Genomic DNA, 23,586 nt, shown 5'->3' with positions numbered 1-23,586 from the left:
TAAACTTTGTTGTTGTTCAGGTTTTTTTGTTCTGACTCTTCATGACCCTATTTGGGGTTTTTTTGTTTTGTTTTGTTTTTGGCAAAGATACTGTACTGGTTTGCCATTTCCTTCTCCAGCTCATTTTATAGGTGAGGAAACTGAGGCAAAGAGGGTAAGTGACTTGCCCAGGATCACACAGCTAGTGTCTCGGGTCAGATTTGAGAGAAGGAAAATGACTCAAGGCCTAGAACTCTATAGCCATCGTGCTACCTAGTTGCATTATAAACTTAATATTCTATGATAAAGGCAAAAAGGAGATTGTGTTTTTAAGGTTTTTTTTAAATTTAGCAAAGTAATAACAAAATTTCTTTGTGTGCTTGTGCCACCTTCTGAACTTTTTTGTGTGTTTGTTTGGTTTGACTTAACTCCCTCCCCCAGCCTTTGTTTGAAATAATTTCAACACATTGGCCATGTTGGAAAATGTGAATCTGATCCTGAACCTATCCTGTTTGCTTTCTACTATCTTGTGTGGTTCCTTGGCGTATGTCTTGGGGCTGCAAACAGATCATTGAGAGTAGGGGCTGTAGCCCTATGACCCAGCACAGTTATATACAAATATTAATTAAGAATTGAATACCTATCCTCTTTTTTTTTTTTAAGTTTTACCCACGTGAGGGATTTTGAGTCAGTTGCTTTCCAAGGAATTCACTGATTTCACCTCAGGTATTCATTCACTGCTGCAAATAAATTCTAGTTTATTACAAGGAAATAATCTAGGTACATTAGCTGGGAAAGGGCTATCTGAGTGTTCCCAACCTTGGGGAAAGAGGGAGGCCCAGACACCAGAAGCAGGGACAAAGCAGGACTTATGGATCATTATAATGGTTGTGGCATAATGAATAGAATTCACAACTAGAAGTCTAGAACCCTATTAGTCCTAGCCCTGGCTTGTTTACTGACCCTACTACCTGTGTTACTGTGGGCAAGCCACCTCTGAATTTTATCTCATTTTCCTCAGCTACAAAATCACTGGGCTGTGTTGTGACTCCAACTCTAGTTTTCTGTTATACCTCACTGCCTTCAAGAAGTTTCTTCTTTTTGAGAGGACAGGAGAAAAGTCTTCTTTTTTCGTCCTTATCCCATCTCCTCTCTTCCTTGCCTAGGGCAAAGCTTCTTAAACTGTGGGTCAAGACCCCATATGGGGTCATGTAACTGAATGTGGGCATCATGAAAAATTTGGCAAAAGGTTATCTATGGTGCAGCTAGGTGGTGCAGTAGATAAAGCACTGACCCTGGAGTCAGGAGGACCTGGGTTCAAATCTGGCCTCAGACACTTGACTTACTAGCTGTGTAGCCCTGGGCAAGTCACTTAACCCTCATTGACCCACAAAATAAATAAATAAATAAACAACAATGAAAAAATGTAATTTTTAAAAAGCTATATAGGGGCAGCTAGGTGGCACGGTGGATAGAGCACGGCCCTGGATTCAGGAGGACCTGAGTTCAAATTCGTCCTCAGACACTTGACACTTACTAGCTGTGTGGCCCTGGGCAAGTCACTTAACCCCCACTGCCCTGCAAAAAAAAAAAAATAGGTTATGTATACCTATTTTATATACCTTTTATATAAAATTTCTTGGCAAAAAGAGGTTGCGAGTGGAAAAAGTTTAAGAAGCCCTGCTTAGAGTCTAGGGGCTAGAGTGGACACACTAGGATCTTCAGGGATAAGTAAGTATATACAAAAAGGTGAGACTCAGGGCCTTCCTCTATTCTGTCAGGGTACTGAATTTCATCAGGCAAAAAATACTCAGCTCCCCATTCTGAAGGATATTCAGTCGTAGGACCAAACTGCTCTCCAGGAGTGCAGAAGTGGGGTGCGATTTGCCTTGCCCTTTGTTCTTTTTTTTTTTTTTTTTTTTGGTGAGGCAATTGGGGTTAAGTGACTTGCCCAGGGTCACACAGCTAGTAAGTGCCAAGTGTCTGAGGCCAGATTTGAACTCAGGTCCTCCTGAATCCAGGGCCGGTACTCTATCCACTGGGCCACCTAGCTGCCCCTTGCCCTTTGTTCTTAATCCACAGTCACTGTTTTTGGAGTACTGAATGGAGAGCCTGGGGAACACAGAAGAAATATGAGAATATGTCATTTTGGGAAAAACAACTTTAGGGGTATTCCATTGCTTACAGAAGAAAACAAACTCTCAGTCTAGTATTTAAATCTCATGAATCTGACAAGTTACCATATACCTTTCCAACTCATTTCATATTATTCCCACTCATGCATTCTATAGTTCATCCAAGATAGATTCCTATTTTTCGGTTTTGTCCAGCCCTTTCCTTCTCTGTATTCCCACAAGCCACCCTCCATGTTGAGAATGCACTTCTTCCATGTTTCTGCCCATTAAACTCCTACTCTTCTCTCAAGGCCTACCTTAGAAGAATACTTTCCCATTAGCCTCACCCGGACCCCCACTCCCAGCCCCAGCCACTTCCTTACAGTACTGTTGATGGCTTTTCTTTTCTTGGCACATGGAATTTATGTGATGATGTACACAAGCTGTAACCTCACCTTAATTCATTAGATTGTAAGTTTCTTAAAGATAGGAGCTGGTTTTCATTTTTGACTCTGAATACCTTGTGGGGTCCCTTGAATGTAGTCAGGACTTTATGAACTTAACAGTTTAAGTGGGGAAGAGAAAACAGTTATATAAGAGGTCAGAGGTGGAAGGGTCCTTAGAAATTATAGACCCAAATCTATAATTTGGGTCTTTTCATTTTATTGATGAGGAAAAGGCCTGCAGTGGTGAAGCAGCTTGCCCGATTTTGGTCTGTACACCGAAGGCCCAACGCTACTTTCCACCTTACTCACATGCTTTAATTTTTGCAGGGATTTTCTGATTAATTTGATTTTACACAATGCTAGAACAAAAATAACAAACGTTTTTCACATGTGTCCTCTGTCTGGACCATACTAGTTAGTGCTCTATGTTCAGTTACACAAAATGATATTTTAAAAATTGTATCTTTTTGGGGCAGCTAGGTGGCGCAGTGGATAAAGCATTGGCTTTGGATTCAGGAGGACCTGAGTTCAAATACAGCCTCAGATACTTTACACTTACTAGCTGTGTGACCCTGGGCAAGTCACTTAACCCCAATTGCATCACTAAAAAATAAAATTAAAAAAAAAATTGTATCTTTTCTACCTCACACCAGTTTGGCTTAATAATAGTAACAATTGGAATTTACATTTATACTTTTTTCCCAAAATCAAATTTGCCCTTGGCTGGTGTTTCTTACATTTCATTTCTCCCTATGAAATCTGGCACAGTGCAGTCTATTGTGATCTCCAAGCAGCCAGCATGTTTTGAGGAAGGTCTAATTATCTCTATACAAGTAAAACATCAGAGATACTCACTGAGAGACATTGAGGTCCTTGAAGTCCACTCTGAACAGTTCACATTTCTGTCAGATTGAGATTCCCTAGAAGAGTAATTCATCCCCAAAGAAGCTCTCTATGCTTAGCTCATCAGAATGAAAAGACATTTTAATAGTCCTTGAATTTGCCACTGAGGTATGGTAACCAGAGGCTAGTCAGTACTCTGTGTGTCTGCTGTGGAAAGCCAGTAGTCGGCTAGCTACTTGTGCAGTGGTACACTATTGAAGTAGTCTTTCCACCCCTCAGCCTCTTTCTCATGTCACATGAGGGCTTCAGGGTTACCCTGGTCCACCTTGACCCCGTGCCTTCTTTCAAGCAATATTATTTGTATGTTCAGGATCTATATCCTAAAGGATGAATAGGTGTTCTGCTTCTTGCTGTACCTTTTTTAATAACCACTTTGTCACAGCTAGCTAGTGGCAGAGCTAGAATTTGAACCCTGGTCTTTCTTCACTTTAAACCAAATGTTCTTTTCACTGAGTCATTAGGGTATAATAGTAAGAGGGCTGGACTTTGGAATCTACATCTGCAGGAGATATCTGGGTTTGAATCTTGATTCTGACATTTAATAGCTCTGACACAAGACAGTTTACAACTTCACTTAACCTGTTTGCTTTTGTGTAAAAGCACAGAAGAATTATCAGTGTAGGTCTGGAACAGCCCAACCCTCTCCTTTTATAGATGAGGAATACAAAGATGATAATAAAGTGGGGGTCATAATACTTGTAGTACTTAGGTACTACACCTTAAAGCATTATAGAAATGTCAGGTGATATTGTTACACCACTTTACTGTGGAGTTTGGGTGCAGTACACTGAAGCACAATGATATACAGAATATTTTATCAACACATAAAGTAATATCTTAAAATCAATAACTCATTTAACCTGTGAATATTACCTTAAGCAAAATGGGCCATTTAGTTCTTTAGGAAGAACATTGTAAATGGGCTTTCCCCTCTTCCTGTGATGTAGAGGCATGTGCCTTCCTACCTTTGGAAACCATAAGATCACAGAAGTAAAAGTCATCTAGTCTCAACTCCTTGATTTTACATATGAGAAAACTGAGGTCTAATAAAGTTAAGTAACTTGCCTAAGTCACTTAGTGGCAGATACTGTCAGTGATGGTATTTGTGGTGGTTCTCTCTCTCTATTTTCTATTTTCCCTGTTTCATCCTGCCTCCACTCACTGAGGTCATACTGGTGCTAAGAAAAGAACAGTCAATAAGACTAGATGCAAATGTAGATAAAGGGGACTGCATCAAGTTTCTAATTTTTATCTTTACCCTACCACCCATGCACCATACCATGTTCTGGTTCTGGAGGGGATCTTTCAGGTCAGGAAAAGGTCAATACTGGCTTTAACTAGTCCTGAGAAGTTGCTGCAGGACCTTTTCTCTGGTGTGACCCTCTAGAGACTGATCTTATCTTCAGATGCTGCTTAAGGGAGATTCTTGTTTTTGTTGTTTTGTTATTTTTTGAGAGGCAATTGGGGTTAAGTGACTTGCTCAGGGTCACACAGCTAGTAAGTGTCAAGTGTCTGAGGCTGGATTTGAACTCAGGTCCTCCTGAATCCAGGGCGGGTGATTTATCCACTGTGCCACCTAGCCGCCCCAAGGGAGATTCTTATATCATTTTTTTCTTTTTTCTTTCTTTTTTTTAAAGGGAGCAAGTAGGAACTAGTTCTGTACTTTAATTGATTAAGGGATTGGTATCAATCAGTTCCACCAGGGGTTAAGTGATTTGCCCAGAATCACATGTTGTTGTTTAGTAGTTTTCAGTCAGGTAGCTAGGTGGCACAGTGGCCCTGGAGTGAGGAGGACCTGAGTTCAAATCTCACCTCAGACACTTACTAGCTGTGTGACCTTGGGCAAGTCACTTAACCTCAATTGCCTTAAACATCCGGGGCCATCTCTAGTTGACCTGATGTCTATCTTGCCAGAGCCTGACAGCTCTGGAGGAAAGAGTGAAGTTGGTGACCTCGAACAGCCTTCCCTCACTTAAATCCATTTCACTGCAAGTAATGACATCACCCTAATGTCATGGTCCTCCTGGAGGATGAAGAACAAACAACAATAGTCATGTGCAGCTCTTCGGAACCCCATTTGGGGTTTTCTTGGCAGAGATACTAGAGTAGTTTGCCATTTCCTGCTCCAGCTCCTTTGACAAATGAAGTAAAGTGCCCAAGGTCACACAGCTAGTGAGTGTCTGTGGCCAGATTTGAACTGAGGAAGATGAGGCTTTGTAATTCCAGACCCAGAACCATAGTCACCAGGCCACCTAGCTGCCTTCACAGTCACATGGCCTGTAGGACCTTCTGGTTCTCTATTCATCCTATTAGGAGTCATAGGGAATTTGAAATGAAGAAATATTTATTAGGCACTTTAACACTTTCTAACAGTCAAGGCTGCTTAAATGTGGAATGAGCTGTCTGGAAAAGAAGTGAGTTCCCTGACACTAAAAGTATTCAAACAATGGGTGGATGCACACTGTTGGATATTGTAGAAGGATTCTGTGGCAGTATTGTATAATGGAAAATGCGGTGAATTTTTAGCTTCAGAACCCTAGGTTCAAATCCCTGTTCATGAATTAACCTTGGGCAAAACAGTTTACCTTTCTGAGACCTTAAAGGTTCCTTCCACTTCTAGCATTTTGTGAGTCTGAGTCTTGCTTGCCTCCACCACTTGACTATCTGTGAGACTTTGGGCACATCATTTCAACTCTAAGCCTACTCAAAGGAAGATGACCCTGCTTAGCTCAGCCTTGTGAGACTCAAACTAGATTCATAAGTGGCAGTTCTTTGCAGCTATGACATAAATATAAGCTGTTATTATCAAGAGGGAATTGGATTAGATGATGCCAAAGCCTCCTTCTAACTGGAAGATATATGTCAGTAATTCAAACCAATAAGCTGTAAACGTTTTTGATCATGCACCCATCCCATGCAAAAAACATGTTTGAGCATACCACCAATACATGCATATTTATAAATTATATCTATGTATTACTGTATGAATGTACTACCTACATTATAAAACTATACAAAATACAAATATAAATGAGAAAAAGATTAAATAAAGTATATTTTTTAAAGTATTGATTTTTTTTTTAAACCATGGATGCAATTTATTCATCATCAGGAGCTCCAGGGGACCCTTTCTGCCACTAAGAGATTGGAACACAGGCTAAGTGATTTGCCCAGGGTCACCTGGTCAGTATGTCCCAGAGGCAGAACTGAAATTCTGCTCTTTCTGCCTCCTAGGCCCATTCTCTATAGGGACCAAAACTTTTTTGACTTTGACTAAGAAGTGAGAGTAGTATGATTGAATGGAGTTATTTGTTTTTTAAATCTTGGCGTAATGCTTTGTGATAGAGTAACTGGAAGGTCTGCTTTCAAGTTCATCTTATTTTGATTTTTGGTTTTAATGGCCATCATACCTGGAAAAGATACCTTGCACAGACACATAGATCCAAACAGAGGAAATACATTGTTGGCAGCATTTACTAAAGTAGTGATGCTCATTTTCACTCTTATCCAGCAATTCTGCAAGGTTTTTGTTGAAATTTGGCAAGTAAGTTTTCCTCTTCCCTAACATGTTTTTGCTTTTTCTTTATATCCCCAACACTTAGCATAGTGCCCAGTACATAATTTATAATAAATGCTTGACCTTGCAAATTAATTAGAAGGTATTGAATTTTTAATTTTCCCAAATGGATTCAAAAAAATTTGTCATTTGAAATATTTTTAATCAGGTTAGAAAATTCTGTTTCTTTATTTGTTTTGTTTTGTTTTTTTGCTTTTTTTTTTGCAGGGCAATGAGGGTTAAGTGACTTGCCCAGGGTCACACAGCTAGTTAAGTGTCAAGTGTCTGAGGCTGGATTTGAACTCAGGTCCTCCTGAATCCAAGGCTACTGCTTTATCTACTGCGCCGCCTAGCTGCCCCCTGTTTCTGAATTTTTTAATCACACCAATTTGAGAGTTTTTATTGGGGAGGACACCTCATTTTTTGGCAATAAAAGATAAGTTTTTAAATGACTGCTTATCATGATAGCTTCATACTCTCAGCTAATATCTTCAGGTTTACAACAATATATGCTGAGGGCAAGGTTCATTGTTAATGATAGTGAATGTAAATTCGTATTTTGGATAAGCTTGATAATTTTGCATTTTTTTATTTATCTGACTAAATTCTCATTGCTTTTACTTTGTGATATAGGTGATTTAGAGCTCATGATAGTTGAACTGTCAGCACTGCCCTTCTTGTTTACTTGTGCTCACAAACCAGGATTTCTTTGTAAGAATATTTTTTTAAGCTACTCTCCACTTTGGTTTAGTTAGAACTAGATAACTGGGTAAACTACAATACATCTGAATACATTGACATGGAAAAAAAAGGGTGACGGAGCCACTGTCAATCCTCTATTAAACATTGTGAAACTACTACTTTGCAAATACCTCAAGTAGCTTATGTGATATATGATCACCAGACTCAAATATTAAGTTGGAGTGCCCATGTACATTAAATAGTAAAAAAACTTAATTTTTTAAAAGATAAAAATAAATGTAAGAGAAGTTCTTATAATTTCTTCCTGTATCCCAATGCATCATGCCCCATTTGGGAGCTAAGGACCACAGATATAGAACAAGAGGGACTTTAGAGGTCATCTGGTTCAGCCTCATTTCACAGGTGAGGAAACTGAGACCCTGAGAGGGAAGTGACTGGCCCAAACTCAAATAGGTAGAAGCAGAATTTGAACTCAGGTCCACTGTACCATACTGCTTCTTGAACCAACATATCTGAAACAAGAATCCCTTCAACAAAATACACAAATGATCGTGAATGATCACAACTTTGCCTGAAGATTTCTAAGTATGAAACAGAATTCCTTTTTTAGTAGCTGTAATTGTTGGAAAGTTTTTCCTTACACTAGTCCTACATCTCTCATTTTCTGTTTATTGGGCCTTGCCATTGTCTGTCTGTCTTTGGATGCCAAACAGAACATGGTAGGCCTCAAATACACCTACCCTAGTACTTCTGTGTCTACTCTTCTCCAAGTTAAAAATCTTTAGTTCATCTAGCCAAACCTCATACAGCATAACTTCAAAGCTCTTCCCCATTGTGATCCCCTCAAGTTCTTTCTAAAATATATTGCTCAGAAGTGAACAAAATATTTTAGGCATGGTTTCACTAAAGCATAGTAGATTCCACTAAAATATTGATTTCAACTACCCTAAACTAGTGAGAAAAGATTTTTCCTTTTAAGAATAACAAGGACTTTAAATTCAACATATATTCATTAAGCAATTACAATGTACAAGACTAGATTTTAGGCTTTTCAGACTAAAAAGACAGGTCCTCCAGCCTCTTCATCCTAAATCCATAAAATGTGAACGCTGAAAGGAACCTAGGAAAGAAGAAACATAACCTCATTAAAGATATCTTAGAGAACTCTCCATAGGATTCTAGAGTTAGAACTAGAAGGCACCTTAAACATAATTTAGGTCCAATTACAGCTTCTCAAAGTGGAATTGACTGCTTCCTAATTAGATATCTTCAATTAAAGTTGTGATCATTTGTGTACATTGTTGAAGGGATTCCTGTTTCAGATATGTTGGTTCAAGAAGCAGTATGGTCCAGTAGACCCGAGTTCACATAAAGAAACAAACTGACTTGCTCAAGGTTCACAAAGATTGTTATTAACAAAATGAGTAGAAGCTCAACTTTGTGGCTCCCAGTTTAGCTTTCTACCCTACCAGATCACACCCCTTACCCTGCCCTTGTTCAGCAGTCCTTATCAGGCTAGTCTTCTCTGTAGCTCTTGGCTGTTTAGTCCTAACTGAAGGAAAAGATGTAGGCCTGTGCTAAAAGCTTCTTCTTGACTTTAATTGAATTGGTCTCAGATTCAGTGTGTTTGCCTTTGTACAGGGTCAAGATAGCTTAGAGTTGGAAGGTGTGTCAGGGACCACCTCCACTTCCTGTACCTCCTAAAGCAGGCCAGACCATTTGGGGATAATTTTAGTTAGTAGAAACGTTTTTCTTTATATTGAGCCAGAAATCTTCCTCCCTATAACTTCTACTCATTGCCCTTAGTACTGCTGTAGTGTGGTGGCTTTGTCTACCCTCTGTTGTCTTCTCTTTTCCAGATTAAATAAATATCTCTGATCCAGTTCCTGTATGGTGTGGTGTTTAGACCCCGCAACACTTGGTCATCTTCCTGAGATACATTCCAGTTTTCTATTGTATTTCCTAAAATGTGCTACCTAGAACTAGATACAGGATTCCAGATATCTTCTGACTACAAGGGAATAGTGGGAATACTACTGCTTTAATTCAGGATACTATGTTTCTGTTAAAGCAGAGCTTACAAGAAACCTTCAAACCTTTTTCATGCCTCACAATTCTAATACTTGTGCAGTTGATTTTTGGAATCCAAATAAAGGACTTTATATTGTATTCTATTCAAATAATTTCTGTGGCCCTTTATGATCTTTGTAGCTACTTACTGATTGTGCCATCCATTGTGTTAACCATCCCTCTTAATTCTGTGTTATCTACAAGTTTTATAAACATGTCATCCAGGTCACTGAGAGAAATATTGAACAGTATAGGGCCAAGGATAGTGCTAGGGCACACAACTTCAGGTTTGACAGAGATCCATTAGTTATTACCCCTTGACTTTCAGCCTTTCAACCAGCTGTGAATCTGTTTAACTGTACCAGAGATGCTTATTTTTTTTTAATCTTATTTACCAGGATATCATGAGAGACTATCAAATGCCTTGGTGAAATCCATGTATGTTGCTTCTTTAGAATGGTGCCTGGCAGGTGAAGAATTTTGCCAATAATTAAAGGCAAGTTTGTACTCCCATAGTCTACATGAAAATAATTTTTGGTAGGGCAGCCTAGTAAATATAGTTTTCTCTCCCATCAGGACTTTACATTTATTGGGAAGGTGTGTGTGTGTGGTGTGTATCATACAAACATACATGCAAGGAAGGTAGTAGGAACCAGAAAAAATGTTGGAAAGGTACATGTCCCACAAAGTGAATAGATCACTTAATTATGGTGTCATAAGCTCTTTGAGCAGAAATGAATCTCAGAAGTAATTTCAGGATTACAAAATTTGAGTTGGAAGGGACCTCAGCAACCATCTAATCTAGTCCAACCCACAGACAAAAAGACTCCACTATAAAAATCCAACAGGTGTTCAGCTTCTGCATGAAGACTTCCTAGGGGAACTCACTTCTGCCCAGGGTAGCCCATTCCACTAATTATTTGTTCTAACATCAAGCTTAAACTGTCCTCTTTGCATCTTTCACCTAGTTTTAAGCTCTGGGGCCAAACAGAACAAGTCTGGTCCCTTCCCACATGATAGCTCTTCAGAGACAGCTATTATATTGTCCCTCTTCCACTCCCCAGATTTCTCTTCTGTAGGTTAAATATGCCTAGTTAGTTCTTTCAACTTGTCCTGATGTGACCTGGACTCAAAGCCCTTCAACATTTTATTTTTGGATACTCTCCAGTTTAGTAATGTCCTCCTTTCTTTTTCTTTCTTTCTTTTTATTTTTTTTTTGGGGGGGGGGAGGAAGGGCAATAAGGGTTAAGTGACTTGCCCAGGGTCACACAGCTAGTTAGTGTAATGTGTCTGAGGCTAGATTTGAACTCAGGTCCTCCTGAATCCAGGGCCAGTGCTTTATCTACCACACCACCTAGCTGCCCTAGTAATGTCCTTCTTAAATCATGGTGCCCCAAACAGAACACGACACTAATTGTGGTTTCATGAGGGCAGAATACAGTGGAACAATCACCTCTCTATTCCCCATCTCCCTCTTAAATGCCTTTCAAGATCACATTAGCTTTTGTGGCTACCACATATCGCACTATTGACTGGAATTGAGATTACATTCTATTAAAATCCTCCAGATGCTCTTCAGAATACCCATTTTCTATCTGTGCCTCTCTCATCTTATTGTGAAATTGATTTTTTGTACCCCAAATGCAAGATTTTACATTGATCCCTATAAAATTTCATTTTAGTAGATTTAGTCTTTCTTTTTTTTTTTTTTAGTGAGGCAATTTGGGGTTAGGTGACTTGCCCAGGGTAAGTGTTAAGTGAAGCCGCGTTTGAACACTGGTCCTCCTGACTCCAGGGCCGGTACTCTATCCACTGCGCCACCTAGCTGCCCCTAGATTTAGTCTTTCAAGAGCCTAACACGGGGGCAGCTAGGTGGCGCAGTGGATAAAGTACTGGCCTTGGGTTCAGGAGGACCTGAGTTCAAATCCAGCCTCAGACACTTGACACTTGCTGGCTGTGTGACCCTGGGCAAGTCACTTAACCCCCATTGCCCTGCAAAAAAAACCCAAGAGCCTAACACATTGTCATCTAGTGTTTTAGTTATCCCTCTCTTTGTATCATTTGCAAATTTAATGTATATGCCATCTATGACTTCATATCAATGATATGATATGTTAATGATATGTTAAGCAGCAAATAGCAATTACAGATCCCTGGGGTAACTGTACTGAGACCTCTAGCTATATTGGCATTGAACCTGTTAAGGCTAAAATTCTAGCTATTCTGTCTAAAATATCTAATGAGTGGTCGCCAATAAATTATGAACTTTAGCAAGAGTTAGGCTTTTAAGCATTTATTAAGGAGAATAAGAATTTGGTAAAGAGAGAGAGAAAGGCCTACATTCATCTATCTATTAAAGGGAGAGCGCATTTCTAGCTCCCTTTTCCACCGGAGTCCTCAGGAAAAGAGCCTGAGTCAGAGCACCAGGCTCGCCCTTCTTCCTCCCACTAGCAAACATCACTTCCTGATGCCAAAGAAAAGATGCATGGTCTTGCCCTCAGAGACCTTCACCTCATGACGGAGCTTTTCTACAGTAAGTTCTCCAACAGGTGTCGTCATTCCAATCTTTACAAACCTTAACAATGAGTCTGGGGGGCAGCTAGGTGGCACAGTGGATAGAGCACCGGCCCTGGATTCAGGAGGACCTGGGTTCAAATCTGGCCTCAGACACTTGATACTTATTAGCTATGTGACCCTGGGCAAGTCACTTAACCCCAATTGCCTCACTAAAAATTAAAAAAAAAAAAAGTTAAGCAGGTAGTAACATCTTTTTTTTTTTTAAGTGAGGCAATTGGGGTTAAGTGACTTGCCCAGGGTCACACAACTAGTAAGTGTTAAGTGTCTGAGGCCAGATTTGAACCCAGGTCCTCCTGACTCCAGGGCCGGTGCTCTATCCACTGTGCCACCTAGCTGCCCCACCCTGCTTAACTTTTAACAGAGAAGAGAGCTCAGTAGTATGTCTGGATAATTGAAGTTCCCACATCATTGCCAGACTTGTGATCTATTTCTTAAATTACTCATTTAAATTTTCTCTTTCTGACCAAGTAGTCTGAAGTATAATAGCCCAATGACAAAATTATTTCTGTTTTTCCCTCCTTGGACCATCACCTAAATTTTTTCTCTCTTTCATGCTTCCCACTTCTGGTTCCTGGATTTCCTCACTTGAGTAAACCTTCTTAACATACTTCCTCCTTCTTCCTTTACCTATCTTTTTTTCCCCCTATGTTTAACATGATTGTAATGTATAACTTATTTGCTTGCTGGCTTTGGGAAGGTGGGGGGGGAGGGAGGGAGAAAAATTTGGAACTCAAAATCTTACAAAAATGAATGTTGAAAACTATCTTTACATGTAATTGGAAAAAATAAAATATTTAAAAAACATTTCCATATTAGTACAAGAAAACTGAAAAGAAAAAAAAATGGAAGAATGAAAGTGGCAGATAGTGTGCTTCATTAGTCCTTAGGGATTGTCATGGATCATTGTATTGCTGAGAATAGCTAAGTCATTCACAGTTCTTCATTGAATAATATTGCTGTTACTGTGTACAACTTTATCTTGGTTCTGTTCACTTCACTATGCATCAGTTCATGAAAGTCTTTCCAGGTTTTTCTGAAATCTTCCTGCTTGTCATTTCTTATAGCACAATAACATTTCATTACAATCATATACCAATATCTTGTTTCTTTTGAGTAAGATACACTTGTCCAAAATCATAATCTAGTCATGAGTTTCAGCTTAACCAAGTCTCTGGGATACCTATGAGTTATATTTGCCCTTTTGCGGTAGGACTTAGTGTTTTCTGTTCAGTCTTCTACCTGAAGCATGAATCTCCTTTATAATGTTATCCTTGACAGATAGTCATCCAACCTCTACTTGAAGGCTCATAATGATGGCGAAATTTCTACCTCTAGACATTGTATTTCATTTTTAAATGGTTCTGGTTCTAGAAAACACTTTCTTATGTTACTATAGAATCAGATTCCCTGATTGTTCCTTAGAGTTATTCTAATTCTTCCATCTGGGACCAAGCAGAATTAGTCTCATCCTTCTAGATCATAGCCTTTCAACCAGTTCATTTATAACCTCATTATCTCATTGTCACGGTTGTCCTTCTCTGGCTGTGCACTGATTTGTCATTGTCCCTCCTAAAGTTAGTACTCAGAATTGAACACACTGCTCCAGATGGATTCTGACCAGGGCAGTGTACAGTAGTATTACAACTCCTTTTGGATGGAGGTAATAATCATAAAATTAGGAGCAGATTCTGAAATGAAATCCAAACATTTTGTCTCTCAGCATATTACTAGCCCCTGCCCATCACATTTTCTTCCGATCAAGTTCTTTCCTTGCTGAAACAAATTGTAATTATATTTAGAATTGGCCTTTGGCTTGCTTGCTTACTGCAGGTTTATTGCTAAACCATGTGCAATTCATCTTGGCATCCAGGAGAGTGTTCCCCACCAGGCACAGCCCAACGCCATCCTCGAGAAGGTGTACACTTCCATCACAAAGGTGAGTTGGTAGAAAAGGGAAAAGACAGCTCTTGGGAGGCAGTTTCTTCAAGGGGGGAGAGCAGGATGAGATGACGTCTATCTGGTTCTTATTCTGAGAGGTCTACAGAAGATCCTGCAAGGGGATCCGGGCTTCCAGATATAGAACAGTTCAGGATAGCAGAAGCATTTTAGCCAGTTCCTGGCTTAATTTCTTTGAGCCAGTGCCTGTTACAGCTTATCCTGAAAAGGGGGAGGGTAAGTATACATGGCTCAATCAACTCCTTCTGATGGGATAGTATAAAAAAGCAAAAAAGATCCTTAGTTGTATGGGATGGGGGATCCCTTCTTCAACCACAGTGATTAGAGGGTAAGGCCATTGGGGTTTGGAAGGGGTGAGTAAGGAAGTGTTCTGAGTATGGCCTTCTGTCTGCAGTGTCCTGATGGGAAAAGGCTAGAGGGCCTCTCAAAGCAGCTGGATTGGGACGTCCGAAAAATCCAAGGCTGGTTCCGCCATCGGAGGAACCAAGACAAGCCGCCAACACTTACTAAATTCTGTGAGAGCATGTAGGTGTGCAGGCTTGGGGGCGGTGAGGGGGTGGGGCGGACTAAGTTGATAACAGGACACCTGTGGCTAGGTGCAAGTTACCACATCAGAGCTAGCATAGAATCCCTGGGTGTTATCTCTAAGTACCTGGGAAAGTGGAGGACTATGGAGACTTGTCATCCTTGATCTCTTAGCCTACCTGAGTACTAATTAAGCTATATGTAGTTCTAGCCTGTTCTAGGTAGGAGGAGATCCCAAGGTTATGTGAATTGTCATCTTGGAAGGAAGCCAGTTCATAAGCATTATCCCTGTTTCCACTCTTCCCTACCCACATCCTCCCACCTATAGAGTTTGTTCAGGAGAACAGACAGAAAAGTAAATGATACCTAGTGAAACAGATATCATAAGCAGAGGCCAGTGGATAACAATAATGTTTATTGATATAGCAAAGTGTCCCTAGCCTAAATTCTTGTTCTAGGCTTTTATCAGTAGCCTGACCCTGGCCTGCCTAGACAAGATACCATTCTGACTTTCCACTCCCTCCCTACCCCAAATTTCCCAGATATTTTGTGTTATATGAGCTTGTGTCTAATCTCTACTCTCTCCCTACACAGGTGGAGGTTCACTTTTTATTTATGTATATTCTGCTATGGGATCCGGTTTCTCTGGTCGGTGAGTCTGACCTGGCCGCTTGATGTGCTCTGCTAGCTAGGGTACCAGGGGTCAGGGTTGAGAGCCCTAGAATACTGCCTCTTTCTAGTGTTGTTTTTGTTGTTGTTGTTGTTTTTTCCTTATAATGGACCCAGCCCAGGCTTAAATGCTATGCAGATTGTCTTTTTCCCAAGAAAGCTGCCCTGAGGGGTCTAACTTAGTGAAATTCTGAACCTTTTTTGGGTCACAGATCTCTCTGGTGATCTGGTGAAATTTAGGGATCCCATCTCAGAATCATGTTGGGGTTTTTTTTTTCATGTTGTTTTTTAAATAAAATCCTTCATTTCAGTCAGAGGTTGTTAGGAACTCTTGCTTTAAAGTGTTCCATGAAAGGACAGCTTTTGCCTTTTAACCTTTGACTTTTTGCATAGTATTTCTGCCCATTGAGTCTAATGGAGACTTTTCCCTCCTGCTATTTCCCATATCCAGGTGTTGTTTTATGGGTAGACCCAGTTCCACCGGCCTTGACTTTCCCTCGGGTTATCCCAAACATGTTCTCCATGGGTGGAATGGCACTTTATTATCTCAGTGAATAAATTCAGACACCTGCTGAACCTCTTGTGAACCTTGGAATCTGGCACATGACTCATCTTTCCTCCTATCTCACTTCCTTTCACATCTCCCATGTCATACAGAAAGAGTGGGAATGTTAGATTAAGATCTGCAAAACAAGCTGGATTCCTGAAGACTGACCAAAGTTCTCTATTCTCCCCTTAGTCACCCTGGTTCTGGGACACCCGACAATGCTGGCACAACTACCCCTATCAGGTAAGAACTCCGACTTCCAAGAGAAGCCCTAAAACCTCAGGCACCTCAGGCCAAGGAGTTCAAACCGTGAGGCCAATGGCACATTTCCTTTTGATTCATTAAAAACCTGGAAGCCAGGCCCATTGGATGATGTAGCATGGTATGTTCACAGTGACGTCTGCCCTCTTTTGTCCATGGTTGTGACCTCTTGGATGATGAGTGTGACCAATATTAATTTGGTGTAGAAAAAGAGGGGAGCTGTGAGAAGAGTGGAGAAAGGAGCTTACTTAGGAATACCCTAGATTGTGCATGGTATTCTGAGCACATAGTTTTACCATTGCTTTGCCCCAGTATGAGCATCACCCTCTTTTAGCAATCAAAGAGGAGAATTGAAGCAGGTGAAAGGCAAAGTTAGTCTGAGCACCCAAAAGTTGGTCTGAGCACCCAAAAGGTTGTTTGTTGTCTATGCCAAATCTAGGGCAAGGGCCTTGGGAAGGGGGGTCATGTGGGGTGGGTTGTTTTGTGTTTTTTGTGTTTTTTTGGTGGGGCAGTGAGGGTTAAGTGACTTGCCCAGGGTCACTCAGCTAGTAAGTGTCAGTGTCAGTGTCAGTGTCAAGTGCCGGATTTGAACTCAGGTACTCCTGAATTCAGGGCCGGTGCTTTATCCACTGTTTGCTGTTTTTTTGTTTTTAAAGGAAAGGTCAGTTAAAGAGACAGAACAACTTTGATTAGTTGATGTTCTAACTAGTTCTCCTTACCTTTTCTAGCCTCTCACATCTGGCCTTTACTACTACTATATCATGGAACTGGCCTTTTATTGGTCTCTTATGTTTTCTCAATTTATAGACATTAAGCGAAAGGTAAGAACATTGCCCCCCAGCAAGCTCTTATCTTTTTCTCTGCGCTCCTCTCTGGCAAATACCTTCACTGCTCATTGATGGACCCTTCCCTGGCCAGGATCTCATAGGATTAGGTAGTAGGTTTAATGGGACTGTCATTTTTGGAAAAGACTATTGTATAACCTTCGGAGACAAATATTTATGGGTGCACTCAGTTCTGTTTTAGACATTGGGGACAGACAGTGCTAGATAATCTGATCTAAAAGACTAGGACCTGGCAGAATTTAAATGAAAGAACAAAGAGATATGGTACGGATTCCTGAATCCTAGTATATGGATATAAGTCCTACCTGCAATTGGTGATCACTATTCTGTGCATCCTCTTCCCTACACTTTGGTTTCACTAAGAATCACAAATTGTTAGAACCATTTATAATCTTAGAGATCATCCAGTTCAAACCCCAAATTTTTTCTAGATGAGAAAACTGGTCTAGAGAAAACCCTAAAGTAAGAGATGTTAGAAATGAAAGTTATAGATCATCTAGTGAAAGCTCATTTTATAGATAAGGAAACTGATTTTTCCATAGTCACCCAGTGAATTAATGGCACGGCCTAGAACAACCCAGTTCTGACTCCCAAATCCAAAACACCTTTTCACTGCATTAAAGTGACTGGTTGTGAAACTTTGAGCTAGTTGGTGGCAGAGATGGAACAAAGGACTGAAACACTCGCCAGAAGAGAAGAACCAGATTTAATTAATGTTCTTTGTGTCTTCCTAGTATAGTGGATTTGTGGTTCTGCTAACTTGGAGCCAGACTCTTGAGCATCCTTTTCTGGGGGAAAAAAAATCAGGGTTAGCCCTCATGGGATTAGGTTGAGACAATAATCAGAAGTAGACACTTGATGTTTGCTTCAGTTATCCTCCACCAAGCAAGCATCATTGATCCGAATTCATCTCCCTTCTCCCTTATTGGTCTGTTATGGCTGTATGTTCCCCAAATGTGGGAAATGCTTGGCAACTGGATCCAAAGGTAGTCTGACAGGAGGAAGTAATGGCTTCCAGACTGGATGGCAGCTGAGAAATGAGTAACCCATAACCACATGCTCTCAGTACCATGGGCATCAAAAATGAAATGTCTCTCTTTTAGGTCATGCTAACAGATTTTTTGGTCTGAGCATTAGGGTAGGTAGCACCTTGCCACGGCCCAATATAAGCAGAAGGGAACCTTTTCAGGGAGGGGATGGTCATGGAAGAGAATTATACGGAACAGGGAATTGGCTAGTTCCTCTTAAGGCCTTGGTCGAGGGCATCCCATCCTACCCCTGGACCTTGCCTTACCCACCATACCTTCCTAGGATTTCCTGATCATGTTTGTGCATCACCTGGCCACCATTGGGCTCATCACCTTCTCCTACATCAACAACATGGTGCGGGTGGGAACGCTGGTCATGTGTCTACATGACTCCTCCGACTTCCTGCTTGAGGTGAGACCCCAGTCTCCTCCCTCTTTATATTTCCTTTTCCATTTCCCACTAATCCTGATAGAAGACCTGCTTCTCTCTTCCATTTACTTTTTTTTCTTCCTCCTCAGGCAGCCAAATTGGCCAACTATGCCAAGTATCAGCGGCTTTGTGATACATTGTTTGTGGTGTTCAGTGTCATTTTTGTGATCACTCGACTTGGCATCTATCCATTCTGGTAAGTGCCTGGGCAGTTAGTATTCCTAACATGGGCAGTGGTGTCCTGTTGGCAGCTTAAGGGATAGAATTTGGGAACCCTACTCCTAAGAAACTCCTATCCCCTGCAGAATCCAAGTGCGTGTATATATTATTTTAGGACTTCAGTTGCCTTAAGCACTATGCTTAGAGTTAGGGGCCCAGACCAAGTCCCCAGCTCATTTGCTGCTGCTGACCGTCCTTACTTTTAGACAACAGAAATATCCCTTTGGGAAGCAATGTCACAAAGTAGAAAGAATGAAAAAAAAAAAAGACAAGTCCCAATTCCCAAGGTTTTCAGTTTTGTTACCACCTCCCATAATCTGACTCCTGGCTTCTCCTCTTTAGGGTCCTGAACACAACCTTGTTTGAGAGTTGGGAGATCATCGGACCTTATTCCTCTTGGTGGCTCTTCAATGGCCTTCTCCTGGTCCTACAGGTTCTACACATTGTCTGGTCCTACCTGATTGCTCAAATTGCTTGCAAGGCCCTGGTTCGAGGAAAGGTGAGGGCCAAGGTTGATTCCCCCACTTCAGGTCTGGCTGGGAAGATTAGGGCTACTTAGTTGTTTTTTGGTTTTGTTTTTTTGCAGGACAATGAGGGTTAAGTAACTTGCCCAGGGTCACACAGCTAGTAAGTGTCAAGTGTCTGAGGCTGGATTTGAACTCAGGTCCTCCTGAATCTAGGACTGGTGCTTTATCCACTGTGCCACCTCACTGCCCCCAGATTAGGGCTACTTAAAAGAGATATCCCCTCTTCTCCCTGTTTTTCCATGGTACTTAGTGAACTTTTTCTGCAAATGAGGGTGGAAGTCTGTGGCTTCTCACTTTCTCCATTTCCTATTAACTCCAAATACTTTACCCTCCTTCCTCAAAAGTGGCCAAGAACAAAGATCCATTCTTTGTGTACACTGAAAAATGAGGTTCTCCAGGTTTTCTTGAGATGGCCTTTTGTTCCCTCCCCTCCTTTTCAGAATGAATAAATTTAGATGTTCTTGATGCCCCAGGGTGACTGACTACAGTCAGTGACTACAGCTTTGAAATAATCCAGGAATATAACTGGTTTGAGAGGCACTTTCTTCCATCTTAGGAAAAAGTCCTGTGGCCTTTATGAGAGAGGGCTGGCAGAGAAAGCTCAACAGCTGCCTCCTGCTTGAATGCATTAAAGCAGAAAAGAAGGGACCTTTTTAAAAGGTTCCAGTTAACTGAATTAATTCTTTAAGTTCTGAAGTAGTCAGAAAGTGTCCCAGACCGAGCATTTCAATTTCCTGATGCATATCATCATCAAGGGGCGGTAAGTTCTGCTAGAGGAAGGAACCATTTCTTTTTCTTCTTTTTTTTTTTGGCGGGGCAGTGAGGGTTAAGTGACTTGCCCAGGGTCACACAGCTAGTAAGTCTCAAGTGGCTGAGGCTAGATTTGAACTCAGGTCCTCCTGAATCCAGGACTGGTGCTTTATCCACTGTGCCACCTAGCTGCCCAGGAACCATTTCTAGACCTTGAGAATGCAGTGGTTCAGCCATGTCTATAGTCTCTTCTGTTAATGTCCCTCATGGCTGCTAGTAGTTGTAGAACCTGCTTAGTGTCTATCCATCTTGCTACAGCTGTCCAACACCTTTCTTCTCTCTGGCTTCTCTCTCCTGACCAGGTGACCTAGCCAGGAAGGATTAGACCCCGACTCTATATTCTCAACTCTTTTCTCACCTCCTTCCTTTTCTCTGTGCCAAGTGGGAGCTGGACAGTTTCATCTCTTGCATGTAAGTGCTCTGCTGCTGCTGCTGCTGTTCAGTAGATCATGTTTCTTTATGTGTGTATTTTCCTCTTCCCTTTATCCTTCTCTTGTCTTCTAAGGACTTGTCCTCACTCCTGACTTTGTGGAGCGATTGGGAAAGGGGCCACTGCTGAATAGAACTGAAGCTATTGTGCTCCTTCCCTGAACCTGACTGAAAGAAGTTGGACAGTTGTTTCTGGGAGGCAGAGCCTTCCTATACCCACTGTGGGGTCAGTCTGCCCCCTGGTGGAGATTTCCTGACAAAAAACAGCTGTTAGGTTTGGACATCCAAGCCAGATTGAAAATGTTCTGTAGGTCACAAGACTTTATGAGATCAGCCCAATCCCTAGTTTATGCCTTGAGATTCAGTGTTATCATTTATAATCAGAGCTCATATTTATATAGCATTCAAGAGAAATAGTGTAAATATCCCCTTTACAGATGAAGAAACTGAGAGGTCAAAGGTTGCCCAAGGCTTACAGTAAGTGAAACTGAAATTCCAGGCTAGTAAATGGAAGATTCAGGAGGTGATTTAGGTTGCAGTAATCCTGAATCAATTTTTCGTATATCCTGAGACAGCCCAAGGGCTGGTGAGGGGAGGCTAGTTATAACAGGCCAGGAAAAGCCAGAGCTCCTGGAAATTGCCTGGCCCGGAGTCAGCGCTTGGGGAACTTAAACCCCATAGTTTGTGAGTGTCCACAAGTACTTGGCATTCAGGGATGAGGGGAGGGGTTAGTCAAGGTCATCGGCTGCTTCCTGTTACTACTGAGGAAACGCATGTTTTTGAAGCAGTTAGGCTTCTTACCCTTAGAGTTTAGGAAAATAAAGGGAAGACTGGATTTTCCTCAAGACTTTCCCAAGTCCTAATGTATGAGAATGTAGCTGTTCTCTGGGTAGAGATGCTGAGACAGATCAAAGTTGGACCTGAGGGAGTCACTATTTCAAGCCTAAGCTGCCTTGATGCCTTGGAAAGCCTATTGCATGCCAAAATCTGAGGTGATGAGGGAATTCCATTTTGCAGCATACCCAAAGCCAAGAATTGAGAGTGTAGATTAAGACACCAGAGACTGCCTGGCAGGGAGCCTGCTTTTAGTTGCAGCACGCTATTCTCATTATTCTTCCTTTGGCCCCTGCCTACCTAGGTATCAAAGGATGACCGAAGTGACGTGGAAAGCAGCTCAGAAGAGGAAGATGTGCCCACAGGCAACAAGAAGTGTCCCTATGATGGCAGTTCCAGCAATGGTGCCAACCAAGTCAATGGCCACATGAGAAACAATTGCTGGGCAGAAGAATAGAGTAGGCTGATATGGTGACTCCAGGACACATGAACTTTCAGGGTCACTTTAACCCTACTCCCTTAGCCCCACCCTTGGGTGGCTACTCGGACCCACCAGGCACTGAGGAGAAAAAAAGAAGCAAACATTTTCACTTTTTAAAAAAACTCTGCCGTTTTGTATTTAATAACTTTCTTGTCAGTAATGTTATTTGCCCTGTGTGTGTGTGTGTGCGTTTCCATGTGCGCGTGTGTTTGTGTATATATACATGTGTGATTTGATGGGTTGGGGCACATTTCTGGACTGGACTTCCTGAGCTATGCCTTGCCCCTTCACCCCCTACTTCAAGTTCTGGCTGCATTTCTGGATCACGTTGACTTGGCCCTGGATCATCATTCCCACCTTCATTGTTGCTTATGGCTCTGGCCCCTTGGACTCTCTGAATAGAGCAGCCAAGCTCAGCCTGTTTTTCTGCACTGGGGCCAGGAGGCAGCATATGGTGACAGTAACATTGGGACAGAAGAATTCCAGATGGATGGCCATGGTTTGCCGTGGCCCTTACCTGGACTCTCTATCTACCAACCTCACTCTTTCCCCCTTCCCCCGGCAGCAAGAGCTGCTGATATCCTGCTCATTACTCAGTGGTACTTGGGGGTGGGCTGATGTTGGGGGAGGGCAGCAGCTACTTGGGGAGCTGTTACCATTTTATACCATTGTTTACTCTCTTCTGTGATTAAAAGTGCTTCAGCCCTCCTCTACTGTCCTAACTATTCAAGTGACTTTTCCTACCTCACTGGATCCACAATCGGAATTGAAGGTCTAGCTCTCCACAGAACATTCAGGGAAAGTACATCTGAGTTATAGCTAAGAGTTGCTTGGTAAAAGAAAAATATGTCTGTCATTCCCCCTAAACTTATACATGAGACCACCATGTAACATTTTAAGAGTGAAGCGGCTGAATCATTCTGACCAGATGATTTCCTCTTAGGGTCACACTTATATCTGAAAAAAAGTCCGTATAATACATAGCCTGAGCATTTGTTACATGGGGCAAGTCACATAACCACAGAATCACAGACTTTCATTTTTAAAAAAATTAATAAACAAATTAAAGGGCCAGGGCTGTGTAAGTAGTTTAAGATCAGATGCAGAGCATTGGCTGGAACCAAAGACTTCTGATTCCAAATCCATTGTTCTACTACACCACACTAGGTTGTAGAATTTCTGTCGACTCGTAGTTTTCTTATCTGTAAAGTGAGAAATTTGGAATAAATTATTTCCAAAGTTCCCCTCTATCTCAAAAACTACAAGGTCTAAGGGGCCAATGGGAGAAACACCTCCCAGGCGATCAGATCTTGAAGCTCTCCCAAGAACATTGTCCTGCCATTCAGTCTCCCAGAGTTACTATGCCAATTGATGAGGGATTGGGGAAACTAATAGATTATACACACACACATACACACACACTGTCCATTCTTGGACCCTTTCTTTTTTGTGTTTTTTGTTTGTTTTTTTGTGGGGCAATGAGAGTTAAGTGACTTGCCCAGGATCACACAGCTAGTGTCAAGTGTCTGAGGCTAGATTTTAACTCAGGTCCTCCTGAATCCAGGGCTGGTGCTTTATCCACTGCACCCCCTCTTGGACCCTTTCTTACAGACGTTTTTAACTTGATACAACCTATAAAAGCTTGCAGACCGACATAGGATTCCACCTTCATGCAACA

At 41.5% G+C, this 23,586-nt stretch overlaps 1 protein-coding gene across 4 annotated transcripts in view; it reads left to right on the top strand.

The window, feature by feature from the left end:
• The window catches only part of CERS5 (ceramide synthase 5), a 28,581-nt gene extending 5,974 nt beyond the window's left edge, over window positions 1-22,607 (top strand). The window contains exons 2-12 of one of the 4 annotated variants that reach the window (XR_006353354.1): window positions 14,178-14,283; window positions 14,698-14,828; window positions 15,423-15,480; window positions 16,237-16,287; window positions 17,034-17,126; window positions 18,462-18,590; window positions 18,698-18,804; window positions 19,170-19,326; window positions 20,467-20,575; window positions 20,670-20,819; window positions 21,732-21,860. Coding sequence is in view for 2 of the 4 variants with exons in the window: in XM_043968788.1 (XP_043824723.1) it covers window positions 14,178-14,283; window positions 14,698-14,828; window positions 15,423-15,480; window positions 16,237-16,287; window positions 17,034-17,126; window positions 18,462-18,590; window positions 18,698-18,804; window positions 19,170-19,326; window positions 21,732-21,884 (985 nt within the window). In the remaining 2 variants the exon portion in view is untranslated. Of the gene's footprint in view, window positions 1-14,177; window positions 14,284-14,697; window positions 14,829-15,422; window positions 15,481-16,236; window positions 16,288-17,033; window positions 17,127-18,461; window positions 18,591-18,697; window positions 18,805-19,169; window positions 19,327-20,466; window positions 20,576-20,669; window positions 20,820-21,731 lie in introns of all 4 variants that reach the window. The other 3 variants (XR_006353353.1, XM_043968788.1, XM_043968789.1) reach the window with 3 other exon arrangements.
• Window positions 22,608-23,586: the final 979 nt, after the last annotated feature.

The sequence above is a fragment of the Dromiciops gliroides genome, chromosome 5, assembly GCF_019393635.1.
Source record: "Dromiciops gliroides isolate mDroGli1 chromosome 5, mDroGli1.pri, whole genome shotgun sequence".
Lineage (NCBI taxonomy): Eukaryota > Metazoa > Chordata > Mammalia > Microbiotheria > Microbiotheriidae > Dromiciops > Dromiciops gliroides.
The sequence above is the reverse complement of the archived record's forward strand: the minus strand, read 5'-3'. Positions and strand labels throughout refer to the sequence as shown.